Source organism: Scyliorhinus torazame, chromosome 14 (assembly GCF_047496885.1).
Source record: "Scyliorhinus torazame isolate Kashiwa2021f chromosome 14, sScyTor2.1, whole genome shotgun sequence".
NCBI lineage: Eukaryota > Metazoa > Chordata > Chondrichthyes > Carcharhiniformes > Scyliorhinidae > Scyliorhinus > Scyliorhinus torazame.
This window is the reverse complement of record NC_092720.1, coordinates 48384163-48410524: the sequence shown is the minus strand read 5'-3', so window position 1 is coordinate 48410524 and position 26362 is coordinate 48384163. Positions and strand designations below refer to the sequence as shown.

General features: G+C 43.2%; 1 protein-coding gene across 2 annotated transcripts in view; it reads left to right on the top strand.

The window, feature by feature from the left end:
- LOC140389708 (uncharacterized) overlaps nt 1-26362 on the top strand; it is a 287989-nt gene that overhangs the window by 89567 nt on the left and 172060 nt on the right. For both annotated transcript variants that reach the window (XM_072474126.1, XM_072474125.1), the window contains 9 exons: nt 2708-2829; nt 4504-4722; nt 10643-10870; nt 13435-13554; nt 14134-14345; nt 19064-19133; nt 20440-20607; nt 23431-23547; nt 23688-23951. In XM_072474126.1, the coding sequence (XP_072330227.1) occupies nt 2708-2829; nt 4504-4722; nt 10643-10870; nt 13435-13554; nt 14134-14345; nt 19064-19133; nt 20440-20607; nt 23431-23547; nt 23688-23951 (1520 nt within the window). The remainder of the gene's footprint in view (nt 1-2707; nt 2830-4503; nt 4723-10642; nt 10871-13434; nt 13555-14133; nt 14346-19063; nt 19134-20439; nt 20608-23430; nt 23548-23687; nt 23952-26362) is intronic.

Below are 26362 nucleotides of genomic sequence, written 5' to 3'. Positions count from 1 at the left end.
TCCGACCCCACATCGAAGGTGCTAATCAAAGCCTGCAAAGAACGTTCGCCAGGCATGGGATTCCGCTCATGGTAATGAGCGACAACGGTCCTTGCTTTTACAGCCAGGAATGGTCTGATTTTGCACAGTCCTATAACTACTGTCACGTAACCTCTAGTCCCCACTACCCGCAGTCAAACGGGAAGGCCGAGAAAGGGGTCCATATTGTAAAGCGGTTGCTGTGCAAAGCTGCAGACTCAGGCTCCGACTTCAACCTGGTGATGCTGGCATACAGGGCAACCCCACTGTCCACTGGGTTGTCTCCAGCGCAGATGCTCATGAATCGCACTCTGTGGACCACAGTTCCAGCCATCCATGTTCTAGACCTTGACCACCTCACGGTCTTACAGAAAATGCAGCAGTCACGGGCCCAACAGAAGGCCACATACGATGCTCATGCTGCAGATCTACCCGAGCTGGCCCCAACTGATCATGTTCGTGTCCAGTTGCCTGAGGGCGGCTGGTCAGCCACAGCTGTTGTGATCAAACAAGTGGCCCCAAGATCGTTCCTTGGCCACATGGCTGATGGCTCCCTGCTACGGCGCAACAGATGGGCACTGCGAAGAGTTCCATGCCTGCTACCTGACCGAAATGCCCCGCCACCTACGATGCTTCCTTTGGACGTAACCAGCCACGAGGCCACCGATCTACCAGCAATCCTGCCGGCCCATGCGAGTACCGCGATGGCAGCAATCCCGCCTATCCACGTGCAGGCGGCTCCTGATCCACCTCTGCGCCGATCAACAAGAATTCGTCGCCTACTACAAAGACTGAATCTGTAGACTAAACTTTTGTACATTTTATGACTTCATCGATTTAACCTCTGTAAATATTGTTTTGTTTGCCATGTATCTGCACTATCGACCCTTCCTATGTATATGCGTTCATTTAGACACCTTTTGTATATTGTCAGGCATGTGTATATATAATATATATATACGCATGCGCACCTTAGTATTTATTTATCTAAAAAAAAAGAGATGTCATAATATCCACTCATGTATATAATGAGATGCAGACAGGCAGTGATTGACACATTGGATGACTAGTAAACACACAGCACAGTGCAGCCAATCACCAGACAGGACACATACATCTATAAAGCCAGGGGGCACTAGGTTTTGTTGCTAACTTTGCCTTGGTTCAATTGGTCTGTTTTATTACCTTTGCTCGCGAGTCGCCAGGTATCTTTGTGATACCGCCACAAGGTTCGAGTCCGAGTAATGATCAATAACCCAATACACCGATTAGTAAGATTCAAATCAAAGCACATTTATTATACACAGTAATCGCTACTCATGCACAAATTCTACATCTAAGCTACTTCTACAACTAGCAGGCCTATACTTAACTTTGAACTGGCCCACCAGGTCAGGGAAACAAATGGCCTTTCATTCGGGTTCTGAGTCTGCGGGATTCGAAGTTGGTGCGGATTGGTAGCTAGGAGCGCCTATCTCGTAGCAAGCGTTGAGTTAAGACTTATGATTTCGATGATCACTGGAGTCACTGCACCGGTCACGGTCAATGTTGGTTCGTTGCTGGGTGACCCGGGCAGGACGAAGAGAGAAGAGCTGAAGAGCAGGTGAGGGGCGGGTGAAGAGAGCTGCTGAAGAGAGCAATTTGAACTTGGGGCTTAACTCTTATAGTCCCCAGGGGCTTCCCGCCTTTCGGGGCGGACCCTGTACCTGGTCCCAAGTGATTGCACTTTGTCCCAATCGCTTAGTTTGATTTTCTCCAATACTGGAGCGGTTCCCTGATCGATGGGCGGTCTTGAGGTGCTCGTTCACCTCCTTTGTGTAGGCTCCTGCTGGCGCCGAAGAGTCGGGTTTTGCTTTGTGTGTCCAAAATGTTGCTTATTGTTCCCGGGGATTGCTCATCAGTATGCAGATGGCTGTTACTTTGTTATGCTGATGGTCGCTGGTATCGATATTGTCTGGCTTTTCCAGAGGTAAATACACAGCCAACCTGCAGCTGCTGTGGCTGCCTTTCCTATCAGCCTTTGCCGTTCGCCATTTTGAATCGGGAGTTGGCCAATTTAAGTGGCTACAGTTTCCCATTCGCTCGGGACCCAGCCACTGAAACAATCAGAGTCCACGAGCTCGCAAGTACAAACACCATGCGGTAGCTAGTAAGTCTGTTCAGGCTACTAAAAGGTCTCCAGTCAGTTCAGTATAGTGTCGACCCACAGCTGAACATGTATATCAGTTCTATCGTTGAATAAAACCGTGTTGGATTTTCTCCAGTGTTAGACATCTGCTTCTAGCTTCCCTGCATCAAGTGCAGTCCACATCAAACCAGTCAGCCTAACACATCACAGGCCTGTGGATATGATCTTTAATCGATCTCATCACCACCCACTTCACTGAGATTTTCTAATCCTTAGTCTTTCTTGAATTTATTTAAACATTCCGATGAATGCCCTTCCCTGTGAATATATTCCACAACTGCATTAGTCTTGGGACAAAATAAAACTGAAGCTGGAATCTCATTATTCAAATTTGTAACTTGTGTTTCTTGGTATTTGAATTTTCATCATGATGAATTATTTATCTGGAACTTTTTCATTGTTGCAATGTCCATTCTCTGCTTGGCTCAGGTGCCAGTGTTGAATTTTGATTCATTCATTGTGTTACAAATTGATACTATTTCACTTTTATTTAATTTGCAGTGGATCAATAAGCTCATCCGAAGATTCAAATGCATTTCCAGCATTTAATGACCCTCACACCAGATTTTTTGTGTCACCTTATAAAATCTACCACCCAGATCAATACCCAGGATTTAAAACAGGTTGGTCATGTTTATAGCAATATAACAAAATCCTGCTGTTTTAAAAGGCTTGCGTTCCACAGAAAATATCCCCTTGAAAATGACATTGCCAAAATCCCTGAGTTTGCGCTCCCCTTTTTGAGAGAGAGCTGACTGGTGATGATTTAACCCGAGGGTCACCACTCCTCAGATGAAGGGCAAGGTTGAGAAGGCGGGACCTTAATGAATAACTTCAGCCGGTACAAGAATTGAAGTTACATTGTTAGCGTCGCTCCGCCTCAAAAAACAGCCACCAGCCAACTCCGCTAACCGACCCGAGTCCCCTTGTATAGCGCAATGTAAATTGGGAAAACCAATTGATATTCAAGACTTTCAGCATTTAATACAATTTAGTGACAATACTTGCAATGATCATTCAATTGTAATAATTAATCTGGTTCTTTCACAAGTTGTGACCCTTAGGTAACTGCGTGATGGCATTTATTTATAATAATGACAACGTTCAGAATTTTAACTGGGTTTGCATCTGCTCCAAAGACCACTTTGATTTCGAACAGTCAAATAGATTTTTTTCAAACTCACTTCAAACTGGCTGTAGGGACAAAGCCAAGGCAGGCTGGGCATTAAGGAATGGAGTTGAGGACATTCATGTTGTTATGTGTCTTTAAGGGATAACATGGAGCATGGACAGAATTACTATCATTTCATTGCAAATTATTTTCAGGCTGTGTTTATTTGTGCTGCAACACTAGGGGAAGACTTTCTGCACATGTGCAGTGTCAATCTGAGGCCGAGACTTTCCGATTCCATCGTGGCAGGAGCGCCACATGAGATTCGGCAATGGGTGGGGCCAGAAAATCTCACCCTATCAGCTTCTGCGTCATAACAAACAAGTTGGCTTCACACGGACTAACCAAACTGTGCAGTCCTGAGGCAATTGCAAATTGTCTTATCCTTCATTAACTGTTTCCTCTGTAAAATACCCACCTGATGATTCAGTGAATGCTAAAGAAATAAAATCAGGAAATTTATGTAACTAGGATTCCTAACTTCCAATGAACTCAGGAATATGGAGAGTTAATGGTAATTTATTCTTGGTTAAAAATCAATTTAATACTTAAAATGAAATATATTAGCTTGTGTAAGATTCAAAACATTCCCCTTGGAATTAAGAGTCTAACTATCATTCAACTACGCGACCTGGACTGTGAAGGGTTCCCTGCACAAACCCTCAACAGGTGAGGTGAAAATAGCATTTCAATGAACTTATTTATGTTGTTTATTTTTATGTTCCGATTCCTTATTGTGGTAAATTAGTTGGAACTGGCTGAATGTCTTGAATTCCACCACCTTAATCGGTGGTGGTGGAATTAATCCCACTGTAGATGCAGCTCTGATGCAAAAAAGTTCCATTCTGTCACCAGCATTAGGAACAGTTGTACATATGCTGTCAGGCATAGTGGGGATCGAGTGCACATACACAAATGTAGCTTTTGTACACATTAATCGCACTTTGCTGCTTTAATGCACTGTTATTTTGTTACTAAATTCTGGCTCATTAAATCGTTTACTATCAGGTGACTGAAGTCCATGTCTATTCCAAGTCTTTGCCATCACCTTAGTTGAATTGAATGTCATTTTATTTTGAGCATTGTACTTTATGTTGAATTACTGTAATCTTTATATTATTTATAGGCAAAAAGGGACGTTGGGCTTACCGCTTGGAAAGAAACAATCAATTTACAAGAAACCCAAGACAAAAATGCTTTGATTGGTATTTGAGTGAACCTAGACCATACTGGCACTTCAACGCTCCCCCTTGTCCCTGCTCAATTTGGCAGGCTTGGTTTGATAATTCCTTCACATGGGGAAACAACATAAATGGTTATGGATTTGATGTGAAAGAACCTCAAGGTAATGTGCGAAAATGTGACAGCATCCACTTTGGACCCAAGAAAGCCAAATTGGAACTTTCATTAATAGCAAGTGACTTTGGAGTAGGAAAGAAATTGGAATATTTATTTGTGCCCCATTGAATTTTTCTCTTGTTGTGCATGGCCTGTTATTTTACAGAACCTGTAATTTTTTGAGCTACTGTATGCATTGATACTATCTTAAATAGGATGACCTGAGCATGGTCTGCATGATAACCTCCAGGATAAGCCACACAGCCTAGAGGAACCTTAAATAAAATCATAAAATACTGGATGAAGCATTTTATTTGCTCCACCCCCCACCCCACCCCACACACAATGGGATCATCCAATTTTTATTTCAGAATTCCAGTAATTGCAGTAATTTATTTTAATTACTTGAGGGAACCTTTGTGCCCTTGCAAGGAAATTATTAAAAGCTAATGCACAAAGTAATGAAAAGGGTAAAGGAATTGAGGCTTAGATATAAAAGGAAATAAGTAATGCTGCCCTGGACAGACCCTTGGTCCTACACCATCTGTAGTAGTGTGTACTTTGGGCGCAGCTCCTCAGGAAGAATACATTTGGTTTTGGTGATGATACACTACTGATTCAGCAGAATGAAGCCCAAGTGAGAACGGTTGTGTGAACATGGCTTTATTCCCATAAGATAAGAATGCTAAGGAGTGGCCCATTTGAGGTATTCAAAAATTATAAATGGATTTGTTTTGGAGAAACTATTTCATCTGATGGAGGCATCCAGAACAAGAGGACACAAGTCAAAATTAAACTCAGCCATTTAGCAGCAAAAGCAAGACCCACCATTTCACACAAAGCAAAGTAGAAAATTGGAACTCTTGCGCAAAAGGCTATGAATACGGGGTCAATTGTCAAGGCAGAAGTAGATAGGTTTTTGTTAGGCAAGGTTAACAAAGGATATAGAGTAAGTATGGTTAAATGGAGTTGAGATGTATATCAACAATTATCAAATTGAACGGGGCAACATGCTGGAATGACCTATTCTTTTGGGTATATTTTCTTATTAATTCAAGAGATGTGGGTGAAGCTGTCTAGGCCAGCGTTTATTGCCCATCCATAATTACCAAAGAGAAGGTGATCACATGCTGCCTAATTTGGGATGGTGAACAGTTTGGAGGGGAACTTCCTGGTGGTGGTATTGCCGAGATGATATTCTGTTGCAGTCAAATAGCTTCCTCCAAGCAGACTGCAGTGAAAGAAATTAGCTTCTTCATGTGTCTGTAGGCACTGGGGAGTCTAACTAACTAATCGGGGTCTGGAGTGACAAAGAATTGGAGGAAATCACAACAATAGATTCCATTGAATATAACGCCTGATGTTAAAATAAATTCCAGGATTTTTCATTTGTCTAAAAATCGGGGAGGGAAGAAATTAGTAAGGATAATAAAAAGTTGAGTGAAGCATGTTTTGAGGAGGTTTTAGAACATAGAACAGTACAGCACAGTACAGGCCCTTCGGCCCACGATGTTGTGCCGACCATTTACCGTAATCTAAGATCAACCTAACCTACACCCCTTCAATTTGCTGCTGTCCATGTGCTTGTCCAAGAGTCGCTTAAATCTCCCGAATGACTCAGACTCCACCACCTCTGCTGGCAGTGCATTCCATGCACCTACCACTCGCTGTGTAAAGAACCTACCTCTGACATCTTCCCTATACCTTCCTCCAATCACCTTAAAATTATGTTCCCTCATGTCAACCATTTCCACCCTGGGGAAAAGTCTCTGGCTATCCACTCTATCCATGCCTCTCATCATCTTGTACACCTCTATCATGTCACCTCTCTTCCTTCTAGCTTAACTCCCTCAATCTTTCTTCTTAAGACATACCCTCCAGTCCAGGCAGCATCCTGGTAAAACTCCTCTGCACCCTCTCCAAAGCATCCACATCCTTCCTGTAATGAGACGACCAGAACTGGACATAATATTCCAAATGCGGCCTACCCAGGGTTTTATAAAGCTGCAGCAAAACCTTGCGGCTCTTAAACTCAATCTCCCTGTTAATGAAAGCCAACACACCATAGGCCTTCTTAACAACCCTATCAACCTGGGTGGCAACTTTGAGGGATCTATGGACGTGGACCCCAAGATCCCTCTGTTCCTGCACACTTCCAATAATCTTGCCTTTAACCCTGTATTCAGCATTCAAATTCGACCTTCCAAAGTGAATCACTTCACATTTATCTAGGTTGAATTCCATCTGCCACTTCTCAGCCCAGTTCTGCATCCTGTCAATGTCCTGTTGTAACCTGCAACACTATCCCTCGACACTATCTACAACTAACCACTACCACTAACTCCACCAACCTTCATGTCTTCAGCAAACTTACTAACCCAACCTTCCACTTCCTCATCCAAGTCATTTATAAAAACCACAAAGAGCAGTGGTCCCAGAACAAATCCCTGCAGGACACCACTGGTCACCGACCTCCAGGTGGAATATTTTCCATCCATTTCCACTCACTGTCTTCTTTCGGCCAGCCAACTCTAAATCCAGACAGCCAAATTTCCCTGTATCCCATGGCCCCTGACTTTCTGAATGAACCTACCATGGGGAACCTTATCAAATGCCTGACTGAAATCCATATGCACCACATCCACTGCCCAACCTTCATCAATGTGTCTCATTACATCCTCAAACAATCCAATGAGGCTTGTGAGGCATAACTTGCCCCTCACAAAGCCATGCTGACTATCTTTAATCAAACTATTTTTTTCTAAATAATCATAAATCTTATCTCTCAGCATCCTTTCCAGTATTTTGCTCACCACAGACATAAGACTGACTGGTCTGTAACTCTCAGGGATTTCCCTATTCCCTTCCTTGAACAGGGGAACAACATTCACCTCTCTCTAATCATCCAGTACTATTCCAGTGGAGAGTGAGGACGCAAAGATCATCGCCAATGGCGCAGCAGTTTCTTCCCTTGCTTCCCGTAGTAACCTTGGGTATGTCCCGTCTGGCCCAGGGCACTTATCTATCCTGATGCTTTTCAAAATTTCCGCACATCCTCCCTCTTAATATCGACCTGTTTGAGTCTATTAACCTGGTTCACGCTGTTCTCATGAGCAACAAGGTCCCTCTCTCTAATGAATATTGAAGCAAAATATTCATTTAGGGCCTCCCCTATCTCCACAGACTCTAGGCACAAGTTCCCTCCACTATCTCTGATCGGCCCTACTCTCACTCTGATCATCCTCTTATTTCTCACATGAGTGTAGAACGCCTTGGGGTTTTCCCTAATTCGTCCCGCTGGGGCTTTTTATGGTCCCTTCTAGCTCTCCCAAGTCCATTTGTGAGTTCCTTCCTGGCTACCTTGTAACCCTCTAGAGCTGTGTCAGATCCTTGCTTCCTCAACCTTACGTAAGCTTCCTTCTTCCTCTTAACTAGAAGCTCTACTTCTCTTGTCATCCAAGGCTCCTTCACCTTACCATTCCTTCATTGTCTCAGTGGGACAAAACTATCCAGCACTCGCAGCAAGTGCTCCTTAAACAACCCCCATATTACTGTTGTGCATTTCCCTGAGAACAACTGTTCCCACTTTATACTCCTCAGCTCCTGTCTAATAGCAGTATAATTTCCCCTCCCCCAATTAAATACCTTCCCATATTGTCTGTTCCTATCCCTCTCCATGACTACGGTAAAGGTCAAGAAGTTGTGCTCACTGTCGCCGAAATGCTCTCCCACCGAGACATCTGACACCTAGCCTGGTTCGTTGTCAAGCACCAAATCCAATATGGCCTTCCCCCATGTCGGCCTATCTACATATTGAGTCCGGAATCCTTCCTAGACATACCTGACAAAATCTGCTACATCCAAACCATTTGCACGAAGGAGGTTCCAGTCAATATTCAAGAAGTTGAAGTCACCCATGACAACACCTCTGTTACTTCTGTACCTCAATATCTGCCTCCCAATCTGTTCCTCCATCTCTCTGCTGCTATTTGGGGCGTCTATAGAAAACTCCCAATAAAGTGACTGCTCTTTTCTTGTTTCTGATTTCCACCCATGCTGACTCAGTGGACAAACCCTCCTCAACTACCTCCTTTTCTGCAGCTGTGATGCACTCCCTAATTAACAGTGCCACTCCCCAACCTCTTTTACCCCCCTCCCTATTCTTCTTGAACATCTAAACCCCAGAACATCTAACAACTATTCCTGCCTCTGTGAAATCCATGTCTGCGTAATGTCCACGACATCATAGTTCCAAGTACTGATCCATGATCTAAGTTCATCTCCCTTATTCCTGACACTCCTTGCATTTAAACAGACCCATTCCACTGAGTGCAATTTTGCCCCATCAACTGTCTATCCTTCCTCATAGACTCGCTGCATACTATTTCTGCCTGTTCAACAGCTACCCTATCCTCTGATCCATAGTTCTGGTTCCCATCCACCTGCCAAACTAATTTAAACACTTCCGAAGAACTTTAGCAAACCTCCCACCCACGATATTGGTGCCCCTGTAGTTTAGGTGCAACCCGTCCTTCATGTACAGGTCCCACCTTTCCCAGAAGGTATCCCAATGAGCTACATATCTGAAGCCTTCCCTCCTGCACCAGCCCTGCAGCCACGTGTTCAGCTGCACTCGCTTTCTGTTCCAGGCCTCACTTGTATGTGGCACCGTTAGCAATCCTGAGATTACTACTCTGCTCGTCCTGTTCTTTAGCTTCCAACCTAACTCCCTAAAATCACTTTTTAGATCCTTTTTAGATCACTTCTTAGCTATGTCGTTGATGCCTATGTGCACCACGACTTCTGGTTGCTCTCCTCCCCCTGAAGAATCCTGTAGATTCAATCCAAACTCCAGTGATAAAGGTGTAATATTGAAGGGAATATTAATTTAGACAGGAAGCTCCTGGAGGTAGTTAGTTATCAGACAGTTTAAGGCTCTGCCTTCAATGGTGATCTGAGTGACAAGAGATCCAAGTCAAAGATTAGGCTACGATTTAGTGGCCCCGCGAGCTGTGGGCGCAAATTCCATAATAACCAGGAAGGGCACAAGCCTGATTAGCATAGATTATATTTAAATATCATTTATGGGCTTAACGCTGTCACTCCCACCCTCAAAATATCGTCCCACCCAGCCAGTGTGACATGCCAGCACGAATCACTGCTGATTCTCATAAGAAAAAAACAGTTGTCAAGACCACTCCAGGGTCACACAGATTAGTATAACCCTCGGGTGGTGAGGGACACTTGTGTGGTTGGGGGAAGGGGGAGTTGCATTCCAATGCCTGTGAATGGAGGGAATGTCTGAGAAGGTGGGGGAGGAGTGCACCCATATTTGCATGCCGGGGGTGGGGGGTTAATGCTCTGATGCTTGTATGTGGGAGGGGCAGCAGTATGGGCATATCCTCCATGTCTGTGGGAGGAGTTTATTTGTAACTCTGATCGGGGTGCATTTTAGGGATGGTGCCCCGAAAATGTGGAGTGGCCTTGCCGGTTCTATCTGGCCCTGCCCAGCCAGAGTAATGCGGCAAATCACTGACTGCCAGATAATTTGGAATGAAAACACGGCTGTACATCTGGAGAGATATGCTGGTATTCAGTTTAAACTGACGCTCTGCCAAACATTGGGAAAATTCCACCCATAGAGTTTGGAGTTGGATGGAAATAAAGTCGGAGTGCTATGGTGGAAATGGAGGACAATGCCACAAAAGGAATTAAAAGTTAGATTGAGAATTATAAGCTTGAAACATCGAGGGATCAGGAACCTATGCAAATCAGAGATGCCTGGATTGCTCAACAAATCAGACTTAAAAGTTCACTTACAGAATTCTGCTGCACAATATTATTGTTGGTGAAGATCGTAAGACAAGTGAGGAGATTGAACAACAGACAGCAAATTAAATGTGAAAAACAATTACTTCTTTCCCCAGCGTTCTACCTCACAATGCAAAGCAGATTTGCTCGGGGAAGTTCTGGAGTGAGATGTTACTATTCGTTCAATGGTGGTTTAATCTATGGTGAAAAAGAAAGATTCCTCCCAACACCATGGACTCACTACAACTGGTGGTTTTGGTGGTGGAGGGGATTCTTTTATTATCTACGGCAGAGGAACAATTTTTTCAACAATGTCTTACCATCTCTGCAAAAACAATACGCAGGTAAGAAAAACACCTTCTGCTTAATGTAATGTTTTAAGTTACTCAAAAACAACAAGGAAAAGTATGGTACTTTTGAAATAAAAACAGAAAATTCGAGAAATACTTAACAGAGTGCCATGATGAATCCTGCAAGCAGTATTTCCACCTGTACCAGTCATAGGCACCGAACTACAGTGGTAGCCTCTGTTCCCCCATGATCGCAACCAGGAATCTGGCATTTCTAAATATACGAAATGCTGACCTTTACTCCTTCTCCATCACAAATTGGTAGCTTGCATTACGGCCAGTGAGGCTGCTGATTTGCCAGTGCTGGAGAGCCTCTCAGTGACCCTCCAGCTTTGGGAGCCTACCTGCCATCTTTAATTGGAGGGCAAGTCTCCTTCCCTACCATTATCTGGCTTATTCCTTAAAAAATTCCGAGTTTAACAACATCCTGGTACTCGTGCTGACCACCTTCACAACAAAATTAGTTAATTATACCATCAAATGGCTCTCATTTACCAATAAGCTTCTCACCAATGGTTAGTTTGGTCACCAAAAGAACCACTTACCTCCAGACCTTGTCACGGGATTCATTCAGATAAATATACAAGAGTGAAAAGCTGAAGAGGTGATAACAAAAACAGAAAATGCTGGACAATGTCAGCAGGCCGGGCAGCATCTGTTGAGACAGAAGTGAGGCAACATTTTGAGTCTCGGTGACTCTTTTTCAAAGCTAGAGAGAGCTGAACATAGGATCCAATTTATATTGTAAAATAGTAGAGGATTTGTGGGTTGCTTATCAGTCCATTGAAGCATATTATTAATGCTCCTTCTGTGGACAACAAGTCCTGACAGGGACTTGAACCTAGACCTTCTAGCCAAGATGGAGAGACACTACCACAAGACCTCTGGAGAGGCAGGTTGAAAGCCAGACGTTTTTCTGGAGCATCCGTTCCCCAACAGTAGAAGTCTAATCACGAGGGTCATTGACAGATTGTGATGGACCAGGAGAAATATTGTTTCTCGGCGCCCACTGATCTGCGGGCGGGCCTGTGCTGTGGGGGCACTCTTTCCCTCCGCACCGGCTGCTGTCAACCTCCGCCATGGCCGACGCGGAGAAGAACTCCCCTGCGCATGCGCTGGGATGACGCCAGCACACGCTGGCATTTCCGCACATGCGCCAATTCGCGCCGGCCAGCGGAGGCCCTTCGGCACCGGTTGGCGTGGCGCTAAGCCCTTCCACACCAACTGGCGCGGCGCCAAACCCACCGGCGCCGACCTAGCCCCTGAAGGTGCGGAGGTTCCGCACCTTCCAGGCGGCCCGATGCCGGAGTGGTTCATGCCACTCCTAGGCGCCGGTACGGCCCGCCCCGCCAGGTAGAGGAGAATCCTGCCCATTATTATTATTATTATTACATTTACTACACTCCAATCTGTCGGAACTGCTCCAGAGTTTATAGAATATTGGAAGGTGACCACCAATGCACCCAATATTTCCAGGGCCACTTCCTTTAATACACTGGGTGTAGCTTATCAGATCATGGTGATTTGTCAGCCTTTAACCCCGTTAATACATAAACAACAATGAGCAATTGTCCCAATTTTACAGCACATTTTCATCCAATAAATGCAACGGCTATTGAAGGTAATAGAATGGGGTGAGTCTGATTAATAATCAATACTTGCTGCTATGTAATTCAAAATATGATGTCTTAAATATTAATATGGAAATATTAAAAACTGGCATGTAACTCTCCAGTTGCACAGACTAGTTTCTTCTCCGAATTTTGAGCCTCTTGGGGAAAATAATATGAGTGGACGGTGTTTATGCTGTCACTCTTCTGGGGCAGAGCCTCAGAACAAGCGATCGGCGCAACAGAAATCAGGGTGCCCTTTATAAAGGATGCCCCTATCATAACAACAGTCTTATGCCTCCAGTTTCTATCATGGAGCAATTGGGGGCTTAACCACCCTCTACCACCCCCTGATATTCATCAATGGCATTAAATATCTCCAACACCACAGAAGTATAGCCAGACATTAATCCACTGCTCCCCCTCCCGCAATTTGGGGCTCCCGCTAGAGCCAGGCCATGGCACTGCTCCACCCTTTTTAACTTTTAATTTCCCAACCAACCCAAGGAATTATATAGGCTCAAATTGGCACCATTATTATAGCCCCGGGATTATTCTACAATCTGACCAGACATTGGCTAGTTAAAGGATTTCTGATAATAAGGGATCCACAGTCTGCCGAGGGGGATCATAAATAATCAGTAGGATTGTGAAACTAAATACTGACTGGTCTACTGTCCGTTTCTGGCAAATATTCTTTTCATTTCAGAAAATAGAACATATCCAGATGCCTGTGGATATTAATGTAATAAAACATGAATGGTGTTTTGCTTAGGATAAGGCAACCTTTTTAGGAAAAGCTCCTTTCTTACTGGGGACACACCTGGAAACTAAAATGGAACAGGGAATCTGAGGATTATTACCATGTCTAATACCAGTGTAGAACACGTTTCTTGTTAATCATGATTAGTTATTTTTGTCAAATTATTTTTCTCTGTCACTGTTTAGAAAGGGAAGTTGAGCCATACCATGACTGCTGCAGAGATTCTGGTCATCCTTATTATTGTTCGCTTTTCCGATTGCGGAGACCCCTGGACTTCTGCTTTGGATACAGACCTCCACGGACAGGTATTTCATTTAAAGAATACGATCACTTTGGATACATTTTTCTATTCAGCAACTACTTTTCATCCACCTTAATTTACCAGTTTTATTCTCATGGTAATTTATATCACCTTTTTTCACAATAAAAGAGATTTCCAAAGAGTTCAGAACATATCCAATTGACTTCATATAACAATGTGCATATCGGAACTTAATTTCCATTAATTTTATGTTTGAGTAGATTATAAGCAAATTATTCAATCTTGACCATCAAATTCTAATCTGCATCAGTCGAGTAGAGGAGTGGTTGCATGGAGTCCCATTTGGATCCCATTTAAAATGTATTATAGATCCTATTGCCTTCATTGAACTTTGAATATTTATTTATGTCGGAGAATTCTTCCGGAGTGTCGCAGGTTCCTCATCCAACCCAAAGCCAGCAATGGTAAAATGGGAAGGAATCGGGCAGAAAATTGAGTCCCTCAATTTTAACTACATGCTGAGTCCACTCACAGCCAGCAAGGACGGTTAGACTTTCCCCCAAATGTTTCCATTTTAACTTAAAGAATAGATTTATGAGGCGATTTCTTGTCAACTTTCCAGGTTGGTTCTTTGGGGATCCTCATGTCGCGACCATGGATGATGTAAAATATACCTTCAATGGCCTGGGAGAATTCATCCTATTAAATGTGATGGATGATAATGATACGCTGACATTCAGCTTACAAGGACGAACCCTCAGGGCTGGAGAAAATAGAACATCACAGGCGACAAGCTTTGTAGCATTGGCAGCACAAGGATCAACTGGAACAAAGGTAATTGGTGCTGGATATAAGAAATTCACATTTGTACTGTGCATTGCATGATGTAAATTACTATAATGTGGTACTAACCTCAGATATCACTCATGCCTTACAGTTAGAAGATCTATAGGTTCAAGTCCAACTTAAAAAGAACAGAGAAACTCTTTTGGTGTCCTGGCCAGCATTCCTCTCAGCAGGCATCAATAAAAATAGATTGACTGGTCACTTAGTTTGTTGCTTTTTCTGGGATGTTGCTGTGAAAAGATCAGGGGCTGGATTCTCCTTTCCTGAGGCTAAAGTGTTGACGCCGGCGCAGGATTCATGGAGTTCCATGACAGCAAACCTTACGGCGCCCCTGGACCGATTTAGCGACTGTGGAAGGGCTAGCACCGACGCCACTTGGAACACAATGGATTCCAATGAAAAACGGTGGCGGATTTGCAATTGACACTCGGGAGTCTGACAAGCTGCAGTCGCACATATACACTTCTCTCCCCACAAGATGGCACTGAATGCGCTGCAGCACACCCATCTTGTTGATGGATTGCTTGGGGCCAGAAGGCACCTAGGGGGGTGGCCTGGGGGTGCCACCATATGATCCGTGGCACTAAGTTCACAGTAGGCAGTCAGCACATGCACAGCTGCATGGCTGCCTTTCCGGCTACGGCAGTGGTGTTCTGTCCACCCATACCCTACAGCCCACCTCCTGGCCACTCCTCATTACTCCTCCCAGCCCTGGAAGAAGCACCATGGCTAGTGGCACAATGGTCAGCACACAATGGCAATGTTGGACACATTCCATACCTCCTCTCTCCCCCTCAGCAGTCACGACACCCGTTTCACAATTTTTAAAAGCACAAGCAAACCACACTGTCGATCATTTGGCCCATCGGAGGTGGAGAATCGCAGAGGCCCTGGAGAATACCGGATCAGGCCCGCAAATTATATGCAGACGCTGTTTACGGTATGTGCGTTCCAGAACACATTGAAACCGCTGTCGATGCAACGGAGAATTGCAATTTGCCATCAAATTGGCACCCACCGCAATTTTGGTGTCTGAACTGATTCCCCGCCCAATTGCATTTCCCAATTTTGGCATGGGCCAACTGAGAATCCTGCCCCGGATTTTGCCTACTCTGGAGCAGTGACTACACTTGAAAATTAATTAATTAGTTGTGAGGAGCTGGAGAAATCCCAAGGAATTAAAATGTGCCACATAAATGCAGTCCCTTCTTTTTTTGACTGATTTTACTAACTATAAAACTAACCCTTGAATGTAAATATGGTCTGGACCCATCCCACCAACATCCTGAGAAAAAAATAAAAGAATGACTTGTATTTGTATAGTGCCTTTTATGATTACTGGCTATCCCAAAGCTCTTTACATCAAATAAAGGTGTAAGTACTATTGCTATGGTAGCAAGTTCCCTCACAGAGCAACATGATAGCTAGATAATCTGCTTTGGCAATGCCAATTGAGGGATGAAAATTGGCCAGGACAGAAGGGATAAAACCTCTACTCTATTTCAAAAAGATGCAATTCTCGTTTTCACATTCTCACGAGAGAGCAGATAGGGCCATGATTTAATGTTTCAGTAATGAAAGACAGCACCTCTGACAGTACAGCGCTCCCTCTTTTCAGCACTAGAGTATAAACCTGGATTTTAGTGCTCAAGTCCTGGAGCGGAACTTGAACCTTCTGACTAACTGAGTGATTACTAAGTCTAGAAGCAATGTTCTATTTTACGCTGTTGAAACGGTAATGTGCATTGCAACATTTATTTGGCTGCGATATGCCTGGGGTCAGATTTTCGTCTGCAGTTCGGGAATCGCAACTCCGGTCATTTCCTGATGTTGAGGTTCCGAAGCCTAAATGTCAGCCCACACATCTGATACTTTGATTCCATGGTATTGGACGTGGGCTGGAATCTTGTCCACCACTTCCCAAGACAGCAATAGAGGTGGGGAGATGGCAAGGCCATCAGGTTAGAAAGAAAGCCCGCTGCCGTTTACTGAGGCATTAGCCCTTTTATTTAATTTATGGGATGTTGGCATTGCTGACTGGACCAGCATTTATTCCCCATCCCGAAGTCCCCTGAGAAGGTAGTGGTGAGCTGTCTTCGCAAATCGCTGAAGGAATAGCCACAGTGCTGTTAGAAAGGAAGCATTTTGACCCAGCAACAGTGAAAGAAAAGCGATATAGTTCCAAGCCAGGATGGTGTGTGGCTTGAAGGGAAATGGTTTCCCTTATCCTCTTAGGTAGTAGAGGTCATAGGTTTGGAAGAGACTATCAAAGGAGCCTTGGTGCATTGCTGCAGTGCATCTTGTAAATGTGGTGGAGGGAGTGAAAACACAGTCGGGCATTCAAAATTCCCTCTGAGGAATCCTTTCATTTCATCCATATAAACACAGAAACCGCTTCAAATAAAGATGCCTATAGTCATTCTTGGAGTTCAGTGAAGCATTCATAGGGATGCCATCATGAAACTCTATCAATAGAATCAGGTTAACCAGATAACCAGACATCGGTTTTGTCAGATGGCAGACTATGAACATTGGCCAGGCTTGCAGACTGATTAAAGGACTTGGCCCAGCAAGAGTCTATTTACACAGTTTCAAAGGAGAGTGTTAGCTCCGTTTGACAACTTTATTATCTTTTAATAACTTGATCTGTGTTTGAAGTGGCTTAGCAATGCCTGTATGTTCATTTGGACAAGATTTTTTCAAAGGGAATGTTGAATGCCTGATTGTTAATTTTTAAAGTTCATGAGCATTTCAAATACTTGCCAGTGTGCTTATTTTGCTCATTGGTTCTGTACCTAGTGGATACTGTGAGAATGCTTCAAAGGCACTGCAGATGTTAAGACAGTAAATCAATTTGAAAATCAAACCACTGCATTGAAAGCAGATTTAAATCATTGTAAACCATTAAATTGTGACAACTGAAGTTGCCAAGAGCTTTTAAATTTACCTATAAGTAAAGTTGCTGCTTCCACAGCATCTTCCCACAAGATTCATTCACTGGTAAGGTTCCCACAGCCCTCCTACTTACCTACAGCAAAAGACCAAAGGAAAAGCAAACCCGATGTCACTTTAAGTATGTGTTGGGTTGCAACCCACCATAATTCACAGCCCAAGAAACTGGCAAAAATCAGAGGGTAAATTTTAAATATAATGGCAAATGCCTCCCATTTTATCTTCAGAAATTTAGCCCCGGATTTTGCTAATTCCGAATTTAAATGGGAATATACTGGAACTTTGGAATATACAGTCCTGATAAATACCATTGACATTCATTTGGCCGATCCAAGCTCATACAGGCATTCTTCGGACTCACAACACAATTGGTTCCTGAAAACAGTGTCGTAAATCTAAACGTCGTAAATTGGAACTGGTTTTCCCCATAGAAATAGTGTTATAAATGAGGGATTGGTTCCTGAACCAAGGTGTGATATCCTATATTCACTGAATAGTCAAAGGTTTGTGAGATCTTGATTCAGTGGGCTCGATTATCCAGTCCCCCGGCCTCAGCTTTCTCGGGCGGCATGCAGAATTCTAGACTCCCGCCGCTTGTCAGTGAGATTTCTCACTGAAGCCACCCCACACCGCCAGGAAACCCGCAGGCAGGGGTGCAGGAAAACAGAAAATTCCGGTCAGTATAACGGTCTTACAGTAGTGTAATTCCCATAATATAACAGTGCCTAAACTTTCTATACTGTGTCAGAGAAGCAATTTTAAGTTGTGAAAGGTAGAACATAACAGTTGGTAAAGACCAACTGCTCCCGAATGTGGCATTATAAAGTTGAAACCAGTGTTGTAAAGTCAAAAGGGGGTGTCAATATATAAACGTCGTTAAGTGCCGTTTGTCGTAACTCAAACGTCAGAAAGTCGAGGACTGCCTTAACCAGCAAGCTGCAGTTGGAGAATAATTTTTCTGGCTCCTATTTGTTAGAAACACAGTAAAATAGTAATGTGTTTCTCTTTAATTGTAGGTACTTGGAATTAATTAACAATTTTACTGGCAATAGAGGGGGAAATCATTCTGCTCTATTTAGAAGTTGACTGATTCACAGTGAACAGAATGTATCCTCGTTCTTTATTCTAAATCTAACTCTGATATTCCTTACCAGGCTCCCTTTAATGCAAGCTAACATTTTTGAGCACAATTTGGTAGCAAGGAACCCAAATTGCAAAATTACAGACATTTTGCATTTGAGAAACTCCTGGTCCACATGTGAACTTCTCTTCCATGCCCTCAATCCAAGTCCTGGCAGGATGATCTGGTGGAGAAGCATCACTGCTCAGGCCTCAGATTAAAATTGTAAATCAAACCATCATGAAGTCAATTGAGCCTGATCTGAATGTTTAAAGAGGCCCAGACAGCTTAGGGAAGGTTTCATTTCCATCTGCATTATAAAATTGTGTTCAGTCAGTCAAATCACAGTGGGAAAGGTGTGGATAAGTCCCCAGCTCCATTTTAACTCTTCCGCTCCATCCCACTTCACCTCTGCTTCCTTTCCGTCAGACAGGGGTAGTGAAAATGAATATACGCTCAGAAACTTGACTCCAGGTGACCAAAGGACATTTTAATTTTTATTCTTCAGTGCCTGCATGAGTCCAAACTTTACAATCAAGGTTTTTTTTTAAAAGAGTGCATATGATTGTATTTGCAAATCTTTGCTAACCGCCAGTAGTTACGTACAGCCAGTGAAATTATTTTCTTATTACAGGCTCAGTGGAACATCAATGATAACGATGAAATAATTGTCAGGGTCGATGGAAATATTGTAAACGTTACAGGTGAGAGTGAATAATTGTTCTTTGACTTCATTCATTCCTATCTGTGCCAGCCACAAGCCAATTGCCTAAACCTGTAAGGAATCTAAGGTGGTAATAAGAAAAATCAGAGCAAATATTTGGTGAAATTTATGGGATAGACACTCAATTTTGGTGCAGAACAAATGTGAAGTTATTGGCAGGCCCACAGTGCCTTCCCAACTCTCCATTGGAAGACACAGACTTCTTTCAAGTTTAGGACTGATTTAAATATTTTCTCCGGGCTGCTTTATTGAGTCAGAATATTGGCACTATTCAGTTTGCTGTTCGAAGGGTGCTTTGGGGGGATGGTGAGAATGGGAAAAAAAGAAGATTATGGGGTCCCAAGGAGACACATTCTCCTGCCCCACAAAAATCTTTGATGGATACCCCCACAAAAGATGTCTTTTGAGAGAGCCCCCCGGCATTCCATTTAAGGTTTATCCCACTCAGCCTCTCAGCACAGAAAAAGAGAGAACTGAAATATACTGTGCGTGTCCACCCATTTTTCTGTATATTAATACACATGGCCCTATTCTTTGCAGATGGAAAGAACATATACACTCATGACACCTGTTTCAGCTAAACAAAATAAGTGATAGCCATTAACTGGTTCATTCCACTAGGTAATACCTTGACCATTCAGAGTCATGCTGTTTTTACATTTCAGTTGGCAGTTAATGGTCAGTCGCCGTCAACTGTAGCATTCTCCATGGCAACATCTCAAACAGTGTCCACTTACCGACGAGTCAGCACCCTCTACTCATATATTACAAAGTTATTGTTTCACCTGATATTTGCATTCTTACAATTGTCCTGATGAGTGAAAGCTGCAAAGCTTCAACAAAATGTATTTTCCGGCATTTCTAAGGTTCCAGCAATGGGATCAATAGAACACTGCATTCAACTGTGCAATACAAATGTATGTCTAAGTTTGTAAATTATTGTGAATTAAATTGATCCCAGACTCAATTTATAAGCATAAAATCTTTCTCAACATAAATATATTCATCACATTTTTATAGTTTACAGAGCTATGACGTTGATTCTATTCACAGGAAAATGATCCATAGCAGGATTTGATTTTCATACATCGATTGCAGTATCTACTCATAATTTTCCATTGTCCTTTTTTACAATGTTTTGTTTTTATGTGGGATTTAATTTAAACAAAGTATATTCCTTATGAAGGCCCTGCTAAAATTATTCACAAAACTGTAAATATTTTATACTTGTACTGGCCAAAATATTAGATAAAACATTAGATTTTTGTGATCATTCTTTGTTATAGAAAATACTACCTTTATAAATCAAGTGACCCTACAAAAGACAGACAACAATGAAACAGTGGCTACCTTTGAAGATGGAACGTCTGTCACTGTCTCAGGAACAAAAGGGACGTTGTCTTTCATTGCTACATTGGATAATTCTTTAAAGAATAAAACAGAAGGTCTCCTGGGTGAGTAATGATACCACTTTGAAGCTTTGTCTTCATAACTTCACAATCCTAAAAAATGTTGCATTTGTTAGATTTCTTAGTCCAAAGAGCAGAGTAATTTTAATGCTGGAAGTCTTAATTAAAAAGAGAGGAGGCTTGGAACTACTCAGCAGATCTGGCAGCATCTATGGAAAGAGAAACAGATTGAGCCCAATTTTAACACTGTGCAAGTGGATGGGGTTTAGAATGATTTAAAATTGCATCCAATAACTCAAGGCCCATTTACTGTGTTTTTCTTTCTGTACCTGACAGACCATAGACCATAAGATATACGAGCAGAATTAGCCCATTCGCTCCATCAAGTCTGCTCCGCCATTCAATCATGGCTGAAGATTCTATGATTTTATGTTCTTTAAAGAGTCAAGATCAATTATAATATAGGGTGGCTGGTATGTCGCTTATTAAGAAAGAGGCAGGAACCCTTTATCTCCAACATTAAGGGCGGCACGGTGGCACAGTGGTTAGCACTGCTGTCTCACAGCATTAGGGACTCGGGTCCAATTCTGGCCGTGGGTGACTCTCTGTGTGGAGTTTGCACATTCTTCCCATGTCTGCGTGGATTTCCAGTGCTCCAGTTTCCTCCCACAGTCCAAAGATGTGCAGGTTAGGTGGATTGGCCATGATAAATTGCCCCTTAGTGTCCAAAAGGTTAGGTGGGGTTACTGGGTTACGGGGTTAGGGTGGGGGACTGGGTTACGGGGTTAGGCTGGGGTACTGACCCTATTGGGGCGCTCTTTCAGAGGATCTGTGCTGGCTCGATGGGCTGAATGGCCTCTTTCTGCACTGTAGGGATTCTATCATTCTATCATTCCATGATTTATGTTCTTCAAAGATTTGAGATCAATTGTAATATAGGTTTGCTGGTCTGTCAGTTATTAGAAAGGGACAGGAACCCTTTCCCTGCAAATAAAAAATTATACACTTGTAGACTGAGCAGAGGACGGCAACTATGGTTCTTCCAGGCCTACGACAGCATAAGAAACAAATACAAGGGGTAAATTTAAATTTCAGCAATGGTTTAAAATGGGCGGTGTCAGTTTGGCTTCCCTTTATACACACCACTTAAAATCTGCCAGTTTGTGTATAACAGATGCTTGATCCAAAAATATCACTGAAAGCTAAAATGGCCCTAAGACGGGTAATTTTTGATTGATTGATTGATATTTATTGCCACATGTACCGGAGTATAGCGAAAAGTATTTTTCTGCGGCCAAGGGAACGTACATAGTATGTATATAATAGACAAAAGAATAATCGACAGAGTACATTGACAGTGGTGCATCAACAAATAGTGATTGGTTACAGTGCGGAACAAGGCCAAACAAGAGCAGTATAGGGCGTCGTGAATAGTGTTCTTAAAGCGAAGAAATCAGTCCAATGGATAGTCATTGAGGAGTCTAGTGGCTATGGGGAAAAGCTATTCCTATGCCTGGATGTGCGGGTCTTCAGTATTCTGTATCTTCTGCCTGATGGAAGGGTCTGGAAGAGCGCAAAGCCTGGGTGGGAGGGGTCTCTGACAATGCTGTCTGCCTTTCTGAGGCAGCGGGAGGTGTATACAAAATCAATGGGATGATGGCAAGCTTGTGTGATGCGTTGGGCTGAGTTCACCACACTCTGTAGTTTCTTGCGATCTTGGGCTGAACGGTTGCCATACCAAGCTGTGATGCAGCAGGACAGGATGCACTCTATGGCACATCTGTAGAAGTTTAACTTTAATCTTTGGGCAAAAGAAACAAACAATAGCAAAACGGGCACTCATTTTGCACCCAAACAATTTTTGAAACTAGCTGGTCGATTCGCTACAACTGATTGCGAGCTGCTGAAATTATCCCCACTAATTTTTCACCAGGTGTCCTAATTTGTAATACCATATACCATGGCCCTTTAAGGACAGTGAATTTATTGTGCAGACTATTTATGGCTGATGAAACTGCAGCCTAGTAACTCTGTTAACTTTCTCAATTGAACAACTTACGAAGACAAAGGTTTTCTCAGAATTAGTAACAATTCCACACATTTGAAAATGGCACATGAATAACCGTGTACCATACAAACATTTGCAATGAAACATGGTCCCATATGAATCATAAGTTCAGCTGAAAAATTAAATTAGTATCATAAAATATTAGAAAGCTCTTTGTAAAATAATTTTATTACTGATTGATGTTGTTGACTCAGCGTGTGTAAAATAGAACTGAACAATCCAGACATTTCAACAGAGAGTAAAGATAAGGCTCAAACAAGGCTTTGCTTTAATCTTTGGGATGAAACTCCAGTGACTGTAAATGATCCATTGGAAGAAGTGTATGTAAAGTCTCCCTGGTGACCTGGCCAATATTTTCTCCCCAACTAACATCACTAAAAACAGATTATCCGCTCATTATCACTTTGCTGGTTGCAGGAAACTTGCTATATTCAAATTGGCAGCCGTGTTTCCGACATGTGACTTTACATCGGAAGGAGGTACTTAATTAGCTGTAAAGCACTCTGGAATGTTATGAGGTCATGAAAGGTTCAATATAAATGTTTGATTATTCTTTCTTTTAGCGTCTAAACAAATGCTGTCAATGAGATAGAACTGAGATTCATTAGTTTCGACATTCCATCTCAACGTTGGCTCGAGTATTGCTTTACCTTTCTATATATTTATGCGATCCAGATTTAAGTGGTAATATGAGTTAATTAATATAGCAATCCAGAAGTAAAATGAACTGCAGGATTTAGTCCTAGTTTTCCAGGTACTACATCATTGTCTACAATATTGTTTTCCATTTCTACATCTAGGTATCTGGAATGATGATAAAACAGACGATTTTAAAGCTGCCAATGGAACATACCTCGACTTTGATGGAACAAATTTGCCCAATGAAACTCAGATATTCTTTGACTTTGGCCTGACATGTAAGCACAGATTTCACATATTTCAAAATCTTGTTGCTAAGTGATAAGTAATGAATAATATGCATAACTGGCTCAGCATCTACCCAATTATATGACAATATCATTCTTGTTACGTTTATTTTTTGTTTGTGTTTTTTTAGGGAAAACAACTGTGAACAACAGTGTGTTCACATATAACACAACCCCAGAAGAGTCTTGGTACACCTATAACAACAACAGTTTTGTACCTAAGTTTTATGACCAGCTTTTGCTAACCACAGCACCGGAGAAAATCGACAAAGCTAATGAAACTTGTCAAGGAAATGATGACTGCATTTTTGATGCTTTAAGTACAGATGATTTATCTTTTGGAGCAGCGACGTTACAAAGTCTGACAACGTTCGTAGCACAGAACAGCACAATGAGTATGTATGCACATTGTTAAATGTTGAAGTATTATTGACACAGTCATTCACAATGTTCGATAGAGCAGTGGTTCTCAAGCCTTTTTGGTTGAAGGACCCCTTTTCAAATGGATGAATATTCACAGGCCTTCTATCTAAATTATACAACTAAATACTACTCAGAATACGAAATCACTGTATGTAAAAACTATTTAAATAATGTTTTAAGAAAACACTTTTTGACTTGCAGGGCTTACCTGCAGCCACCACCAGACTTAGTACCAGCAGTTTTACCTGGTAAACTTCAAACTCCTGTATGCATGCTCTCCTCCAAGGCAAAACAGTCACCCTGCTCTGCACTGCATGTTGTAGCCACATTGTACTCCAACATCCTGGCTCGCATCAAGCCCACCACCATCCATTACTCATTCGCTTGTGCTCTGGGCAGTCAGAGGCACCAATCACCCATATAGCCACCCCTGCCTGATAAACACTTCCACATTATTTTGCTGGGTCTCTACAGGCCCCAGCTTGAGAACCGCTGTGACAGGGGATTGCTAATAACAAACTATGGACCCAGATTTTGCTGTGCCAAGACATCTAATGGCATCTGCTGATTATTAAGCTTAACCTTGCAGGTTTCGTTTCTTAGAATGTTTTGTGTGGCAAGTTGCTGAAAGTATCAATTGCTAACAGCACAGTTGGGAAAATGGGCATCATCAACCTAAGTGAACAGGACAAGCAACGGTGTATCTCCTTAACCAATCAGATTGAAGGATTGTGAAATAAATAGCAAAGGACTGAGAAGGAATTGTAAATGTTGAAATTCCGTGTCAAAACATCCACAGAAGTAAATAGGAAAAAAAAGAGGGGTTACATGTCAGAGAAAAAATAGACATGAAGGAATAGTAATTCTTTTCTTTAAATTGATGTATGATATTATTAAAATCCTAACAACAATTATTACCCAATGGAGTGAGACTGTGCATTTGCAGTGGTTAACCTCTCACTGCGACAGAGTTTGAAAAACAGTAATTAACCCATCACATAAATTAAAGACTAGTTAGACTTGAAATGACATGATTTTACTTTCTGTGGATAATTTGTGTGCACCCCACAAATACAGCAACCTCATGCCATTTAATGTATTTCAGTAGTAAGGCAGATGTCGGAGAAGTGCATCCTGGGCAGTAACGTTTGGATATTCCTGTTTCACTGGCATCAATTTTTTGTTTCAAGTTGTTGTACCATTTGTTTGCCAGAAGAACTCTGGGATTTGACACAAACAGCATGGCTCTACCTGATGAGAGGATCTACCTTTAATTGAAGGGCCTGGTACAAGCCCAGGAAAGCACCAAACCAAAACCATTTCACTCGGACAGCTCTCTGCAAGGGAGAAGTGACAGAATCGGAGTGAGATACATGGGGTCCTAGCCCACACACAGCCCTCCTCCCAACTGGGTTCAGCACAGGGCTTATCCCAGCTCACTGCTCAAAAACTACACCAGGGCTCCCCAGTCAATTTAATTCCAACATAGATTACAGCCACACTTTCAACCCCAACCACTTCCTCTCCCTCCCAAATTCCCCTGATATATTTGTGTATGGACAATTATGTGGCTTTGGACATCACAGGTGTCATTCTCCGACCCCCCGCCGGGTCGGAGAATGGCAATTGGCCGCCGTGAATCCCGCCTCTGCCCCCGCCGAAGTCTCCGGTACCGGAGATTGGGCAGGGGCGGGAATCAGGCCGCGCCGGTTGGCGGGACCCCCCGCTCAATTCTCCGGCCCGGATGGGCCGAAGTCCCGCCCAGAAATTGCCTGACCCGCCGGCGTAAATTAAACCTGGTATTTACCGGCGAGACCAGGCGGCGTGGGCGGGCTCCGGGGTCCTGGGGGCGGGCACGGGGTGATCTGGCCCCGGGGGGTGCCCCCACGGTGGCCTGGCCCGCGATCGGGGCTCACCGATCTGCGGGCGGGCCTGTGCCGTGGGGGCACTCTTTCCCTTCCGCCTCCGCTACGGCCTCCACCATGGCGGAGGCAGAAGAGACTCTCCCCACTGCGCATGCGCGGGAAACTGACAGCGGCCGCTGACGCTCCCGCGCATGCGCCGCATTTCCGCGCCAGCTGGCGGGGCAACAAACGCCATTTCCGCCAGCTGGCGGGGCGGAAATCCCTCTGGCGTCGGCCTAGCCCCTCAATGTTGGGGCTCGGCCCCCAAAGATGCGGAGCATTCCGCACCTTTGGGCCGGCGCGATGCCCGTTTGATTGGCGCCGTGTTTGGCGCCAGTCGGCGGACATCGCGCCGTTGGGGGAGAATTTCGCCCCACATGTGCATGGATAATGGCAAGTGTATGTTACTCCAGGAACTGCGAATGTTAAATAGCCAAGATCCATTTAATTTACCTTATACCATACTGGTGTCACACGAT